The sequence below is a fragment of the Suillus paluster genome (genome assembly GCF_016628075.1).
Source record: "Suillus paluster strain FC165 chromosome Unknown EDB91scaffold_438, whole genome shotgun sequence".
NCBI classification, from domain to species: Eukaryota; Fungi; Basidiomycota; class Agaricomycetes; order Boletales; family Suillaceae; genus Suillus; species Suillus paluster.
In genome coordinates this window covers 752-16,467 of record NW_024537998.1, presented here as the reverse complement: position 1 = coordinate 16,467, position 15,716 = coordinate 752, and the positions used below count along the sequence as shown (strand labels likewise).

At 46.7% G+C, this 15,716-nt stretch overlaps 6 protein-coding genes across 6 annotated transcripts; 4 read left to right on the top strand and 2 right to left on the bottom strand.

Moving 5' to 3' along the window:
* Positions 1–464: 464 nt before the first annotated feature.
* EDB91DRAFT_1258319 (uncharacterized protein) lies at positions 465–2,625 on the bottom strand (the record flags this gene model as incomplete). The annotated part of the gene is made up of 11 exons (XM_041324336.1): positions 465–720; positions 776–940; positions 1,044–1,203; positions 1,254–1,371; positions 1,605–1,662; positions 1,721–1,821; positions 1,870–1,909; positions 1,960–1,992; positions 2,080–2,272; positions 2,346–2,383; positions 2,441–2,625. 11 exons carry the CDS (start codon positions 2,623–2,625, stop codon positions 465–467), a joined length of 1,347 nt encoding a protein of 448 aa, XP_041168516.1.
* A 247-nt stretch (positions 2,626–2,872) lies between these two features.
* EDB91DRAFT_1089849 (uncharacterized protein) lies at positions 2,873–3,485 on the bottom strand (the record flags this gene model as incomplete). Its single annotated transcript, XM_041316602.1, has 4 exons — positions 2,873–3,038; positions 3,087–3,204; positions 3,246–3,297; positions 3,342–3,485. 4 exons carry the CDS (start codon positions 3,483–3,485, stop codon positions 2,873–2,875), a joined length of 480 nt encoding a protein of 159 aa, XP_041168515.1.
* Positions 3,486–8,616: 5,131 nt separating this feature from the next.
* EDB91DRAFT_560197 (peptide methionine sulfoxide reductase MsrA) lies at positions 8,617–9,825 on the top strand. Its single transcript, XM_041327710.1, has 5 exons — positions 8,617–8,647; positions 8,705–8,848; positions 8,902–9,150; positions 9,218–9,280; positions 9,330–9,825. The coding sequence occupies exons 2-5, from the start codon at positions 8,743–8,745 to the stop codon at positions 9,542–9,544; spliced, it is 633 nt and encodes a 210-aa protein (XP_041168514.1). The 5' UTR covers positions 8,617–8,647; positions 8,705–8,742; the 3' UTR covers positions 9,545–9,825.
* Positions 9,826–10,015: 190 nt separating this feature from the next.
* Positions 10,016–11,097, top strand: EDB91DRAFT_1184116 (peptide methionine sulfoxide reductase). The gene is made up of 4 exons (XM_041320473.1): positions 10,016–10,155; positions 10,213–10,461; positions 10,509–10,571; positions 10,621–11,097. The coding sequence occupies exons 1-4, from the start codon at positions 10,107–10,109 to the stop codon at positions 10,860–10,862; spliced, it is 603 nt and encodes a 200-aa protein (XP_041168513.1). The 5' UTR covers positions 10,016–10,106; the 3' UTR covers positions 10,863–11,097.
* A 98-nt stretch (positions 11,098–11,195) lies between these two features.
* Positions 11,196–12,678, top strand: EDB91DRAFT_560101 (uncharacterized protein). Its single transcript, XM_041327708.1, has 3 exons — positions 11,196–11,562; positions 11,627–12,221; positions 12,271–12,678. Exons 1-3 carry the CDS (start codon positions 11,444–11,446, stop codon positions 12,496–12,498), a joined length of 942 nt encoding a protein of 313 aa, XP_041168512.1. The 5' UTR covers positions 11,196–11,443; the 3' UTR covers positions 12,499–12,678.
* On the top strand, positions 12,636–15,441 carry EDB91DRAFT_560121 (MFS general substrate transporter). Its single transcript, XM_041327709.1, has 17 exons — positions 12,636–13,066; positions 13,122–13,159; positions 13,216–13,225; positions 13,275–13,328; positions 13,385–13,411; positions 13,465–13,473; positions 13,529–13,618; positions 13,673–13,854; positions 13,906–13,923; positions 13,983–14,055; positions 14,109–14,159; positions 14,210–14,288; positions 14,348–14,391; positions 14,443–14,842; positions 14,897–14,982; positions 15,034–15,223; positions 15,280–15,441. The coding sequence occupies exons 1-17, from the start codon at positions 12,909–12,911 to the stop codon at positions 15,331–15,333; spliced, it is 1,563 nt and encodes a 520-aa protein (XP_041168511.1). The 5' UTR covers positions 12,636–12,908; the 3' UTR covers positions 15,334–15,441.
* The last annotated feature ends 275 nt before the right edge of the window (positions 15,442–15,716 follow it).

The following is a 15,716-nucleotide window of genomic DNA, read 5'->3' as shown; positions in this document are numbered from 1 at the left end:
ATCGATTTTTTTGATATGGTCACAGCCACGTTCTAGAGCGCTGATCTACCGCCATGTTCCATAGTGTTTATGATTGCATCTCTTATATGTAGTTATAACATCCGATCAATCATATCCCATAATAACCACCTATCATTGAGCTATACTGATACATGTGGTATGGTAGAATATAATCTAATGTAATAGTGGTAACTGCGTACCGATCGCCTGGACACGATATAGCGAAGAAAGCATATGAGTGATGTCATTGAAGACTGCAACGAAAAAATGAGACATGCGGGTCCATGAGAGCACGAGAGCAGAAGAGTACTGTAGAGTTCGTGAGAGTAGTACATGGGCAGAAGACCGGGTGATGCAAATGCGAATGGACGGTAAAATGATGTGGTAGAGTGAATCCTAATACGATCGAGTGAAGGTTATAAGTATTGAACAGACTACGAGACAGTTGTGACTCACCTTGAATACTATTTCTTGCTTGCCTTGCGTTTCGGAGTCTTCTTCGGTGGAACAGCAGCATTCTTTCGTTTGCGCTTAGTAGGTCGAGTGATCTCTTCATCTTCTTCAGTAAGAGGGCTGTTATCATCGAAAAGGGCTGATGCGGAGACTTGCTTGCGCTTGTGTGAGTTATCAGGAGGATTGGGAGTAGGGGGGCGTGCAGGTAAGACTTCTTGCGCCTTGCGCGAGTCGACAGGAGGATCGGGGGTAGGGAAGCGCGCCACTCTTGAGGATGGGGGTAGGGAAGCACGCTGACTCTTGAGGAGACGAGGTGGCTAACGGAGGATATGGAGGCAAACTATCAGGGGGAGGGACGGACTTGCCATGCGACTCTTGTTGATTATCGAGTGCCGAAGATGGTGCAGATGATTTGTCTGAGGATCTGGAAGCAGCACGTGCGGCGAGTTGCCGTTCCATTGCAATCATATCGTCGTCTCGGAACACTCTATGTTCGGAGAATGACAAGGCTTGGCGCCATTTTCATTGCCGAACAGTTTCCTATATCAATGAACAATTAGAACAAATACACAACACGAAAAATCACTTACTCGTTATAATGTCCTAGCAGGGAGTTGACCCACCCCTCGTCCTTCCTCCCCCGAATAAGATTTACAATCCTAGTATAGAAGTTAGTGTAATAGAAAAGACCATCGTGGTCTTTCCATTTTTCAAGCGAGCTAATAGCAAAGCGAGCCTGTAAAATATAGACTGAGTAAATTAAGTCTGCGAAAAAAAAACTTACCTGAACCGCGGCATACTGATATGCTCGCCCCCAACTTCTTTCATCCCATGGAGCTTTGCATTGCAAGCGCGAGTTCCACTAGAGACGCCAGCCTTGAGCGCAGACGACGGAGAGGTGAAGATATGTTTGATAACCTGTATGTATTAGAGTAGCCCAATATAGTAATGAAAAACCTACCCGCTCCAAAAGATATCCGCGAAAAAGCCTTCAATAATGTCTTCCGGGTCAAATCTTCGCCCGCAGTGTTGCCTGGATAGAGAAAGGCGGCCATAAGGCAGCGGTCACCTTTAAGGACGCGCTATCGAACTTGTTCTTCATCCTGTAGAAATAACTTGTTAGTACAGATAACCTTAAGAAAAAAACATACCCATGCGGATCCTTGATGTAGTCGACCAGATACTAACCGGACAAAGTAATTTGCCCAGCTGGCGTGATTAAAACCCATTAGAGCGCGGCTCTTGCTGTCGTCAGTGATGGGCGGACAGATAAGCTCTTTGTCCCGGGTTTGGAGCGGCGTATGAGCCCATGCGAGACTTGAGACGACTTGCGTCCTCAGAGCGCGTATGGTTAATCATATTTTGCATCTGTAAATATATAGTTAGTTGCAATTGATGTAAAAAAAACATACGCACCTCGCCAATGAGTTGTGCGAGCTCCTCGCGTTTTTTTCTCCTTCCAATCAGAGTCCCAAGATAAGGGGCGTGTTCATGACGTATTCGAACGTCCGCTTGTACCGTGCACGAGTGATATCGTCACTGAAAATTATGTTAGCATAGATATAAGTAGTTAGTGTGTGCATATATGCGGTCAGAGTGCGCATATATGCAGTCAATTGTACATACCAGGCGTCCAGGATCTTACTGCGGGCAGCCTTGATGTGTTCTTCTTCCGCTTCATCTCCGTCCTCGGCCTCGGCTTCTTCTTCTTGCTCCAAAAGTAGACTTACCTGGATCGTCTGCTTGAGATCGCAGAACATATCAAGTCCGCGTGGGATCCAACGTGCAACGTGGATGCACTGCTCCCGCGGCGTAAGGACTTTAGTGTGTGATCTCCTATAATCTCATCAAGATCAATATGAGATCGCGTAAAATTCAATGAAAAACCTCACCGTTGTGTTTTTCGGCCTTCTTTTCGGCTCTAACTGGGCTATGCATCCTATAGATAAGCTCTGTTTGGGACAACTGATATCTCTGAATGACTCACCTGGCCTTTTTAGACTTGCGTCCATTCTTATCAGACGCATCTAACACGTCTCTTCCACGTTTCCTGGATATCCGGGGTGGCGGTGTGCTCAGGTGGGTACTCACTTCCGATCTAGCAGAAGATCCCGCAGACGACTCAGAAGAGGAAGACGATGAGGTAGAATTGGCGCGATTGTGACGCGCCATAGTGGTGGGAGAGATAAGATAAGGACACGTTGTTAATGTTTGTTTGTTAGATTTATTAATAACATATCAACACCCCCTGAATAAAATACATGCGTAGATGACATTGTATCAGTACATTGAGACTAACTAACTTTTGATCACGGTGGGATGGGAACACGAGCATGCGGATGAATTTACAATTGAGCAAGATTTACAAATGATATAGTACATCAGACGATATAGTACAGGACAAGAAATGAAAAAAAAATTATGAGGTTGCTGCCAGATCTTCTACTAAGTTCCCCTCATGGTCCTCCGGCGCTTCAGCTCTTTTCTTCACGTAGTAGTTCCATGGCGCAGTAGGATTCTCGGGGTCTGGATGAGGGTTCCCCAAGCGCCTAGTAAGAAGGCTGCAAGGGGATGCGGTTACAGGCCTTGAGAAAAATCAGTCAACAATTGTATTAAAAGTGCTGGAAACTTACTGGAAGTCTGGACCACCGATCACTGCGCCTAGATCCTCATCTTCAACCTTAACCTCAGCGATTCCGACCTCCGCATCTTCTGTCTTCATCTCCGCATCGTCCCCGTTACCACCGTTCTCTCTTCGTCGGATTCATACTCAGTGAGCGAGTCATCTGAACCCGAGTCGTGATTATTGGTTTGTTCAAGTTGCTGGATGCGAAAAACAATTTTCTGTTATAAATTAGATTAGTTTTTATAGATAGAGAAAAAAAAACCTTGGGGCCGGGAGAATCTAAGTGGACGTTGAAGCAGTAAGTGTTATTTAAGGAGATGGCATTTTGGATGTCGACGAATATGACATCCCCGAAGACGTTAATGACAGAGGTCCAGGCGTCGGGGGCAGTAAGTACGTTAGCCATGGTATGAATGGTATTGATATGAATGTTTGATAAACATAGCCACAGACGAGGCGAGGACTTCATATCACGGAATATCCCAGCGGATGTTGAATTTGATATTCCCAGACATCTCGATCATTGATATCACATTATTTTCGATCGTATGACCTTACTTTCGATCGTATGTTTTACTTTCGAATATATGCTTCAACGAGCTACCACATCCCACTCAAATGTCTATGTAAGTCAGCAATCCTTCACACATATCCTACTCAAATGTCTACTACAGGTCCTACCACATATCCCATTCAAATGTCTAATAGGTGAGTCGCAAATCTTCCACACTTACCACTCAAGTTTCTACTTTTACTAGGACTCCTTATCCTGAGATCCGCGAGATCTCACCTCCTCGGGGGTAAATATCCCGGCAAGGATTCACAGGATTCTCCGACGTGGAGTTCTGGCGACTCGCATTAGCACGATCGAGCGCAGAGAATGTTGAAGGTACGTTCCCATCGAGTATTTTACATCGTGTAGTAGGACTAATGCTTCATTTCAGTCGTTTAATTAATGTAATTTCGCAGTAGAAGACCGTTTAAATATGATACAGCATTTCTGCAACTAGTGAGACCTCGTGAGGACGTGTCCCCCCCTTCTCCGCATTCATTTATTCCATGGTCAATGACCTCTGCTGCTTAGCTTGCAGCGCAACATTCAGCTCACGCAAGCAGCTGGCAGCACATTCAGGTCAATGCACGCTCAATTTTTCCCTTACTGATCAAATTTTCAGTCGCAAACGCAAGGCAGATAAGAAGAAGAAAAAAGACAAGAGGGCTCGGCGCGACATATCCCCCGATCGTGTTCCTGACGATGTTTTCGTTCCAGATCAGCCCGAGATTCAGGACTCTATGCCTATCGATCAGGAAGGCGATTTTAATAATGATGTATGTATTAATTTGATATCTACAACAGGATTGTACTAACTACACATTTACTAGATTGAAATAAGTCGTGTGCCATCGCCCTCACCTCCACCTGTTGTCTCCCAGCGCTCTGGATGGAGAATACGCATGCCCGCCCGCTTTGCAGACTTCTTGCCAGGTTCAGCTACTCACCTGGCGCATATGCCGCCCTCTACCCGTCAGCAACGCGAACATCACAATGATGTCAACGCGGATCAACTCATGGACCCCCAGCCTCGTGCACCTTCCCCGGTACAGTCAGAACACGATGCCCCCCCGCTTTTCATACCATTTGAGATGGAACCTGATGCAGCAGGTCTCTACCGAGTTTATCCTACCCGCCCCAGCATACTCCCTATTGAAAATTCCCTCGAGAGTGTGACCGATGCACCCACACTCACTGGAGGTGATGGGGTTCCGGACTCGAGTCGAATCACCGAAGGATTGTCGTCCAAGGTGATCGAACAGGACGACCTCTACGCAGCCTTCTCCAACCCGACTTCTGGCCTCCTTATGGCTTACCATTACTCTGGAACCGGCCAGCAGTCAGTTGCAGAGTTGCAGTGGCTTGCCGGCTTCGTTGGTGATCCGTTATTCAATAATATTGATGCCGCTTCATTTTCCCATACCCGGGAATCCAAAAATATTGACGCCTACCTGGAGAAGAAGTCTAATCTGTTCCGCCAGGAATATGGCTGGTGCCAATCTGCCGTCAAGATCAGGCTACCTAAAGAGGGTGAGAAGTGGGACGCCGAGACCGAGGCCCCAGAACTCGAAATTCCTGGCGTGTATCATCAATCAATCACTGATATTATTGAGTCCGTTTTCCAGGATGACGTCGCTACAACTTTCAACATGACGCCTTATCGCGAATTCTGGAAATCTCCGGACGGCCGGGATATTGAGGTGTTCTCAGAAGCATACTCTAGCCCAGAAATGGTCGAAACATACGCGGAAATTAACGATCTGCCCCGCGAAGAAGGTGATGATCTTGAGCGCACCATCGCATCACTGATGTTCTGGTCTGATGCCACCCATCTGGTGAATTTCGGCGACGCATCACTCTGGTCATTCTACCTCTATTTCGGCAATCAATCTAAGTACATCCGAGGCAAACCGACTGCCTCTGTGTGTCATCACGTCGCCTATATTCCAACAGTAAGTTTTTTTATTTATATCTATATATCTATATAACTCTAAACCGATCTTCAGTTGCCCGAAGATCTACAAGATCAATACATGGGTATTTTTGGCGAGCCTTGCACAAGCCAAGTCTACATGCACTGTAAGCGTGAGCTGATGCAGGCCATATGGGCTTTACTTCTCGACGAGAAGTTTATGCACACTTACCAGTATGGTATAGTAATTAAATGTAGCGATGGCGTCACTCGTAGAGTGTTCCCTCATTTTTTTTACATATTCAGCCGACTATCCCGAGAAGTATGTACATTAATTAATTATCGGATGCAGTATTAATGCTTCTCAGAGTTATTCTCACAGGGATAAAAAATCTGGGGCAGTGCCTTTGCCCGCGCTGTCTCACGAAGAAGAACGAGGTTTCTTTGATGGGATCGAGGTTGGATATGAAACGACGGATCAGGCGCATGCGGAAGGACGACAGGACACAGCTCCGAGAAGTCGAGGATGCGCGGGCACTCATTTTTCAACTGGGTGTGCCTGTTGATGGCACTCGCGTCAAGGCTATTCTCAATGAGAAGTCTTTGGTGCCCACTCGAGTAAGTTTTTAATATTTGATTGACTTTCTACCTAACTAATGATATTTGATATATAGAATGCATTCTCTGTCAAGCTGTCACCTCACGGATTCAATCGATTTCGAATGTTCGTCGTCAACGAACTTCACAAATTCGAACTCGGTGCATGGAAGGCAAAGTTCACCCACTTGATGCGCATTTTGCATGCAGCTGGTGGTGATGCCGTCCAGGAACTCAATAGAAGGTGTGTATTTAAATTTTTTGATTACATCTACTGATCGATCTTAATAGATACCGCGCTACACCGACCTTTGGCAGAGGCACGATAAGAAAATTTAATTCAAACGCGTCATCAATGAAACGTTTAGCTGCGAGAGATTTTGAAGATCTTCTGCAGGTAAGTGTCGGTTTCAACTTGCCCGATATAGTTATTGATGATCGTGTGTATGTATAGTGCGCAATCCCGGCCTTCGAGGGCTTACTGGTACTGCCTGGTGACGACACAGACAATACTATGGTCCTGGACCTTTTATTTGACCTCGCAACTTGGCACACGTTCGCAAAATTGCGAATGCATACTGAGGACACACTGAAATTTTTTGACACTGCGACGGCTGTTCTGGGCCAGACAGTACGAAAATTTGCGCGAACTACATGTAAGCGCTACCATACAACTGAACTACCTCACGAGTATGCAACACGCGGACGACGGGAAGCTGCCTTAGCTTCCAAGCTTCCAGAAGCAGACCCAAAATGCAAGGCCAAGGAAGTTCCATCGGGTCCAAAGCGCAAGAAGCTTAATCTCAGTACTTACAAATATCACGCGCTGGGAGATTACCCCGACACGATCCGACAATTTGGTACTACTGATAGCTTCAGCACGCAGCCAGTAAATTTCTATTTTAATTCACGTGTAAATACATACTGATCGTACTATTTTAAATCAACTAGGGTGAACTTCAGCATCAGCGAGTGAAGCGGTGGTATTCGAAAACCCCCAAAGGGAAGAAGAATACTGTCTCTAGTATGACAAGGATAGAAACCTGGGATCGACTCATGGGTAAGATCATCAAGGCGCGAGCTGCATTAGCATCAAGAGAAGGTGATGCCGGATCACAGCGCTGCCAACGGCAACGCACGTCTCCATCCGATCACTACCACATTTCCAAATACGCGACAACTTCGTTTGATCTCACAGGATGGCTTAGTGAACTACCAGAAGATGATCTAGCAGTAGTGGTACGTCTTTTTTTTTACCTTTTAGAGTTATTTCATCTAATGGGAGGGACAGGACTTTATTCCAAAACTCAAAGATCATCTTCTCGGACGTATTCGCGGGATCGAGTACACTGGAGATGAGCATGAATTTACTGATGAAGAACGTGCCCAGATCATCATCGCCAACAACAAGGTCTACGAGCACAGCGTCCTCCGGATTAACTACACTACATACGACTTACGGCGGGAACAAGATTCACTTAACCCACGTACCCGTGCCGACGTTATGGTCCTGTCACACGAAACCGATGACGCACGGCACCCGTATTGGTATGCACGAATCATCCGGATCTTCCATGTGGACGTTTGGGACCGAAATGACACTTCTATGGAAGAACCATGCCGAATGGAATTTTTGATTGTGCGGTGGTTTGGACGCGACGCGGGTTACCAATCCGGTTGGTCCGCAAAACGATTGCATCGCATCGGTTTTCTCAGAGGCGAGGATCCCAGTGCCCTCGGTTTTCTGGATCCTGACGTCATAATTCGAGGTGTCCATCTCATCCCAGCATTTGATTCAGGCAAGACCGATGAGTTTCTTCCTAATTCATTTGCTCGACATGAGGCAGATCTTAATCAAGATTGGCGGTATTTCTATGTAAACATGTGAGTTTTTTGTACCTATCTACTTCTAATCAATTCACTGGTCTATTTCTAGGTTCGTAGATCGAGATATGTTCATGCGATACCGAGGGGGAGGTATCGGTCACGCTATATCCTGCGAATGGGATGAGTTCCTGCAAAGTGATGGGGCGTATGTGAATGAAGAGGCTGAAGAACAGGAGAATGAAGGTGGGGAGGGAGATGCTGAGGGAGAGGGAGAGATTGAGGAGGACGGAGATGATGAAGAGGAAGAGGAACTGGAAGATGATCCCGATATGATAGAAGCGGACGAGGGAGAAGACTTAGACGATCATTTTCTGATAGCGGAAGGCTACGGCGCTTTATAATTTCATATCATGTTTATTCTGATCCGCTATCGATCCATCATATAAATCTTACTTAGTAGAGCTCATTATTGGGAGGCACATATATACATTTAAAATTGTAGCGAGGCGCATATATAAGTACTACAACATTATAACTACAATATAATGTCGCTACCACCGTGTCTCAGCTGCGCTAAGGATCATGTGAGGGTGGTGAGGTGTTTATAATGTATAATGTTGATATGACGCACGCATACATGCGTCATAATACTCGAACATTTTGATAATCCCTAATCAGGGTATGTCACGTGTTGTGACATTTGGGGAGTTTTGCTGATGCCGTCTATCTGTCAAAGCTCCGCCCCTTCGCGCTTTCAATCAGCCGAGTACATAGATGCTCAGCCGTCTCAATCATATCCGCACCGCCTTATTTTCTTTCGCGAAGCCTGCAATGTCACACGCAGTTGATACGTCTCATTATCGTGCCGCCTTGTCTTCAGGCAAGTATCGTTCGTTTCATGTGTAGATCCAACCGCAAGTCTTCATAATACAGGTGCTCATCCTCAAAGCGAGACTGCCACATTTGCTGCGGGGTGTTTTTGGGGTGTCGAACACATATTCCTGAAAGAATATCCTCCGTCGCAGAATAAGGGCATCCTCAAGACCAGCGTCGGATACACTGGAGGACTGGAGAGCGCTCAGACCCCAACATACAGAGAAGTGTGCACTGGGACAACCAATCATGCCGAAGCCTTGAGGATTGAATTTGACCCTTCCACAATCAACTATGGCGAGCTCGTCGGTGAGTACTTGAGTCGCGTTCGCTCGTCCTAGTTCCACATTGTTTAACTTGTCTAATCTGCTGTCAGAGTTCTTCTACCGCACCCATGACCCGACTACAGTGAACAGGCAGGGCGGTGATGCGGGCACTCGTACGATCATTCCATTGTTGTCTTTCTGAATGTCCTGATTGTCAAGCAGAGTACCGTTCTGCAATCTTCACACACTCCCCTGAACAAAGGACAATAGCAGAGGAAGTTACACGTAAGGTGCAAGAGGAACATTTCAAGGGCCAAACAATCGTGACAGAAATCGAAGAAGCTGGGCCGTGGTATGATGCCGAAGAATACCATCAGCTGTACCTGTTCAAGGAACCGAGTGGTTACCAATGCCCAACACACAGAAAGCACTGGTAGATGGATGGGATTATCGACACCTTGTAAATGAGTACGAAATAATGATGAATGTAAATATGAATTATCGGTGAAGATCCAATCAAAAACCGCCATCAGAGTTGTAAAAGCCCCTTTACAAATGTAACGGACTCAACTCTGCGCATCACAAGTATTCTGATTCAACCTTCAACTCTCTGACAGTTTCTTGTAATTGTGTTTTTGATCGTAGAACTTAGGAGTACTGGTGGAGCTCAAGTGCAGCACCACTTACCAGTGGTGATGGTTGTGCCAGCAATTTTACGAACCGGAGAAAAGCGCGACTGGGCTCGTTTGATGTTCCCAGAATGTCTCGCCGAGAACCGGTGGTACTCCCGTGATGATGATGATCAAAACGCAACTGTCACAGGGCCATGCCAGCTCACAATGTGACGGTTAACTGTGTCTAGAATAGTGAGTTGGCATGACCCTGTGACGCGCAACTTCAAGGCGCACCAGTGCAATCAAATAAAGGCCAGATGCTTCTCCCTCAGTCGTCTCCAGGCGACCACATCCGCACTGCCTCGATTTCTCTAGCAACGCTGCAATGTCTCAGGCAGTTGACCCGTCTCATTATCGCGCCGACGTGTCTGAAGGCAAGTATCGTTTGTTCGGTTTGTCACAAGATCCAACCCAAGTCTTCATAATATAAGGTGCTTGTACTGAAACCGAGTTTGCCACATTCGCTGCGGGGTGTTTTTGGGGCGTCCAGCACATATTTTTGGAAGAATATCCACCGTCGCAGAACAAGGGTATCCTCAAGACGAGCGTCGGATACACCGGTGGACTGGAAAGTGCTCAGAACCCAACATACAAAGAAGTGTGCACTGGGACAACCAATCATGCCGAGGCCTTGAGAATCGAATTCGACCCTTCCATAATCCAGTATGCAGAACTCGTCGGTGAATTGCATTGATAATTCCTATCCTCTGGTCTAATTTGTTGTCAGAGTTTTTCTACTGCACGCACAACCCGACCTCGCTGAACAAGCAAGGCATTAATACGGGCACTCGTAAGATTGCTCAGTACCATGTTCGAATTCTGTCCTGATCGTCAACCAGAGTACCGTTCCACAATCTTCGCACATTCACCTGAACAGAGGAAGGTAGCGGAGGACGTCACGCGAAAGGTCCAAGAGGAGCATTTCAAGGACCAAACCATCGTGACACTAATTGAAGAAGCTGGGCCGTGGTATGATGCTGAAGAATATCATCAGCTGTATCTGTTCAAGGAACCGAGCGGGTACCATTGCTCGACACATATAAAGCACTGGGAGATGAATGGGACCGCAAACACCGCATAAATGAACATTGAGATATTGATGAATGTAGTACATACAGTAAGAACAAACTGAAGTTCAACTGAAGTTACTGAACCCCACAATCAAGCTTAGCCGCCATCAGAGTTGTAAAAGCCCGTCCCTTTACAAATGTAACAAGGAGAGTGGTGCCGAACGGGCGATGTCAATGCGAACCCTGCATGGGGTCCGACTCAACTCTTTGCACCGTCATTTCTCATCATTGGCGTTTTTGATTGTGGAAGGATGAGGTCAAAACTTTTTCATCGCGAACGCTATAAGGCAGAGGCGTGGGAAATATAGTGTGGGAATATCACATCCATTTTTGACTGATTCCTTTGAAGACCTGCAACTTTCATTTGCATGATTGTATCTGAATCTCGTACAACTGCTTAAATCATGTCATGACTCGTGAAGCTGCAGCTGAAGCTTCGGTCGAGATTAATGACGAAACTATGGGCATTTGCGCAGCGCGTCGCAGTTCTTGACTCTGTCAGCGACAAATGCTTACCTAATTCCCTTGCTTCCCACTATAAGTCACCAATCCTCACGCGCTCACGTTAGTCTGGTCGAGGTCTTCTTTAACGATGCCAGCTGCCCATCGAGTCCCCGAGAGTAGCCCAGTTGCCGCATTCCTATCCGAATATGGTTCTGACACTGAGATATACGTTAGTCATCTGGACACCACTCCCGTGTCAGGCCGAAAGTAAGTCACAGAGTCTTGGAGCTCGAAGACGAGAAGACATTCCTTAACCAGCTTTCCATGGCAGGATACACTTCTTCACCATGATGGGGGCCAATATTGCATGGTCTTTTCTGCTTGGCAAACGCGTACATGGCGCCTTGTACCGCTATGGCATCCAATTTATCCTTGGGAAAATGTTACCAATGCCCAAGGTCTCCCCTCCGGTGGTGAACTGGCCACTAGCAGGTCAATTGTGCCTTGACATATTTTTGTTGGCCGTGTTACTTCCTTTAATCCAAAACTTCATCTCGGTCATCAAGCTGCGATACCATCATGGGTTCCCCAAATCTGAAATTGTCTTCCGAAAACCTACTCCAGCAACAGTCGCAAATATTGTCTCTGAGCCCCAGGACAAAAGGGATTCATATATGAATGATATTCTGCGTCGTGCTGTCGATCCAGAGGAATTCAAACATCCAACTTGGGGCATGCCTTGGGATGAGTGGACCATGGACTTCCGAGCGATGGCGGCTGCGTACGAGGCGGAGAAGAAGGGTATTATCTCTAGAGATGCGTGGGAGCTAAGCGTGTGGATGAAGATGAAGGAAGGCTGGACTGTAATCGAGCACGGGAAAGTCAGCAACCCGTTGAGCCAAGTTGGTATGATGGAAAAGCTTCAAGTTCGTAAAGTATCATTTTTTTTGTCGCACACGCTTACAACGATATCAGTACAAACTCACTGCCATGGGCAAGCGACACGTGTTTAGTCAGATGATGGAGGTGATTCAGGTCAAGACTGTTGCTAAAGACGGAACTGCCCTGCCTGTCACTCAGGAAGTGGACAACATCATTGCGGACATTTTTCGCCGCAATGAGGTGGATTTTGCGCAGTTGACAAGCGAACTGGCCTCAGAATCTCCCCGGTTCGTGGCCAACTCGTCTAAAAAGTCGAAGTAGACAGAACGGGTTAATATTTAGTATGTGAGTCCCTTGTATTCATTGAGCTAGCTGGGTGGTTTGAAATACCCGTGTAGATCACGGGTACATAATATTGGAATTACTATGCCAGTCGAGTGTCTTTGCGTATTACAGGACATCCATATCAGTCAAGTGGCGCTCTCTTGAGCACGTTGGTATCAAGTGACTTGGACCAGGTTATTCCCCATCACGATTAACGGCGTGGCAGTGAGAAGAAACATCCATTGTATTAGCGGATCAGGGACACGTCAAAACTAAACGCCCTTATCTTTTCGCCTTGGCGGGGGTGAGTTGCTTCACCTGTAATCGCTTATCAGCAACTAGAGCAAATAAAAGTCGAATTGTGGGAGAGAGCTTGCGAGGTTTTCCTTCGGACTTTTTCGGCTCTCATGAATCCCCTTCAAGCACCATCTGGTCGCAGCTTCAGTGAAGAAGCAGAGAAACATGTTCAAAGCATCGCCGTCGCGACACAGGATGTGGATACCGGTGCAGCGCTCGTTGCAGGTATGTCTGGTGACCTCGATCCGGACGAAGTAGCACGAGTTCGGTATGTTTTGCTCTAGTGGTTCCATTGCTCGACTTATTATCTGTGAAATATTTAGAAGGAAAATCGATTTTGGCATCTTACCGATGATGTGCAGTGAGTGGCTATTGTGTTCGACGTAATATGTATTTGATCTAGGCTCTGGCGTACAGCACTCTACTGGTGAGTTCTCGTTGGAGACCTGGAGAGTATTGACTGCATGGTTCCCTAGGATTCAGTTCATGGACAAGACAACCTTGGGTAGTGCCGCAATATTGGGCATACGGTGAGACTCATTTGCGATTTCCATTTTACTTACCTATTACTGAACGGTCTTGTCAGGCAAGATACGCACTTGTCTACTAATCAGTGAGACCATACGTTATTCACGTGTTATTCATCCTTACACCGTCGTCGCACAGGTACAATTGGTTTGTCTTCGCCCAGACTGGTAGTTGTTCCTCTTCGACTGAGCATTTGTGTTAGGCTGGGAACTGTATTCTACCTTAGCTATCTAATATTCGAGTACCCGCAGAATCTCGCGCTCCAGCGTTTCCCGGTGGGTAGATGGATGAGGTGTGTACCCCTTAGCGTCGTTCGAATGTCATCCACAAATGACTTGTTAACCAGTATCAATATTTTCATTTGGGGTATCGCGCTGGCCTGCCATGCAGCCTGCACCAACTTCGCTGGCCTCTTCGTCGCGCGGTTTGTCTTGGGCATGTGCGAGGGGTCCATTACAGCTGGCTTTATGATTGTCAGCTCGATGTTTTACACTCGCACTGAGCAGACATCACGTGTTGGGTATTGGTGTAAGCTTATCTCATGTTCAGAGGTCGGATCTGAACTGATCACGGTGGTAGTTCTCATGAATGGGACAGGTAGCCGTAGTTTCATCAGGTGTCTTCTCTGGATGAAAATTGAACTATGCGGTTCTCAGCGCAGATTATATCTGGGTTTATCAGTTTTGGTTCTTTGCATATCAACACTACAGGATTTGCGCCATGGCAATGGTAGGCACAGATCGACATGTCTTGATGCGAACAACACTAAATATCATGTATAGGCTTATGGTCATTACTGGCATTTTGACCTTAATCACCGCGGTTGTCTATTGGTGAGTTAATTGCAGATTCTTTCAATGTTCAAATCCTCACCCAGGATCAGGTTCTTCTTCCCTGACTCACCCACCAATGCATGGTTTTTGACGCCCGCGGAACGAGCAATTGCAGTCCGACGCTTGAAGGTAGATATCAAGATAATCCATATAGTTTCGCGACAACATGAACTCAATTACCGCTGCAGGAAAACCAGACCGGTGTAGAAAACAAACACTTCAAGAAAGATCAGTGCGTACGCCGTTCCCCGGCACGCATTAGCATTTAACGCCACTTTCGCAGGGTGATAGAGGCTTTGAAGGATCCGAAGACATGGATCTTTGCTGTCTTTTCTGCACTGGACCAGATTCCGAACTCGCTCAGCAATCAACGACAAATAATTGTGACATCACTCGGCTTCACCGCCCTGCAAACAACCTTGTTGAGCTGCGTGGATGGTTTCATTGAAGTTGCAACGATTTGGACTGGTGTCATGATTGTCTCTCGGATACCAAACAGTCGGGCTTATGTCGGCGCGGTGTACTTCATCCCGGCTTTGGTTGGGGTACTCATGATCGAGTTCCTGCCATGGAGCAATCAAATCGGCTTGCTTTTCGGTATTTGGCTTGTGGATATCGGGATTACTGGATTCGTCCTATCTCTGGCCTGGTTGACCAGCGTTACTGCTGGGCACACAAAGAGAGTAAGTCGTGGGCAATCGGTCAAAAATCAAGCAGCAGATAGCTGAGTAAACCAGGTGACCACAAATGCGATCATGCTGAGTGCCTACTGCGTTGGTAATGGCTTGGGCCCGTTCATGTGGCAGACGCAGTATAAGCCACGGTAAGTGTTGGTCCAGGTGTCGTCATCTCAATTCTAAATTTATTATCACAGCAACCGCATACCTTGGATTGTCATCGGGATGTGCTACGTTATTTGCCCCATCCTTCTACTCACCATCAGGTTCATCTTATCACGAGAGAACAAGAAGCGGGACGCTGAGCCTGTCAATAATGACTTCGAGGAGGTTTACATCGAACAAGTTACTGCAGATGGAAAACGGATTGAAGTCAAGGTGGACAAAGTACGTTCAAACTTGTCCCAAAGCATCGACTCTAATGCGGTCGTTGTATTGTACAGGAATTTTTAGACCTGACAGACATTCAAAATCGCGATTTCCGTTATGTTTTGTAGAAATACTTCTGTTTGTACATCTCAAGACAACATTAGCTGTGATGTGCACACCATCAACTGGTAACCTGAACCTTCCAATCTCAATTCTGGGTAGATCGAAGGGCCCAACGACTCTGGGATGTTCAGCGCTGACGCAATTTGTCGAGGGCGAGTAAGGTGAGTAGTGAGGCAGGGTGCCTGCACTGTGCAGTCTGCATGACTGAGGAAACAGGCCCGTGGCCAGCGATGGTATCATTCCATAATTTCTTATGGCGTCATTCCCCTTCTCATCCCGACTCTCAAGATAGCACAAACTCACTGTCATGGGCAAATGACACGTGTTTAGATGATGGAGGTTATTCAGGCCAAGACTGTCGCTAAAGACGGAACCGCCTTGCCTGTCA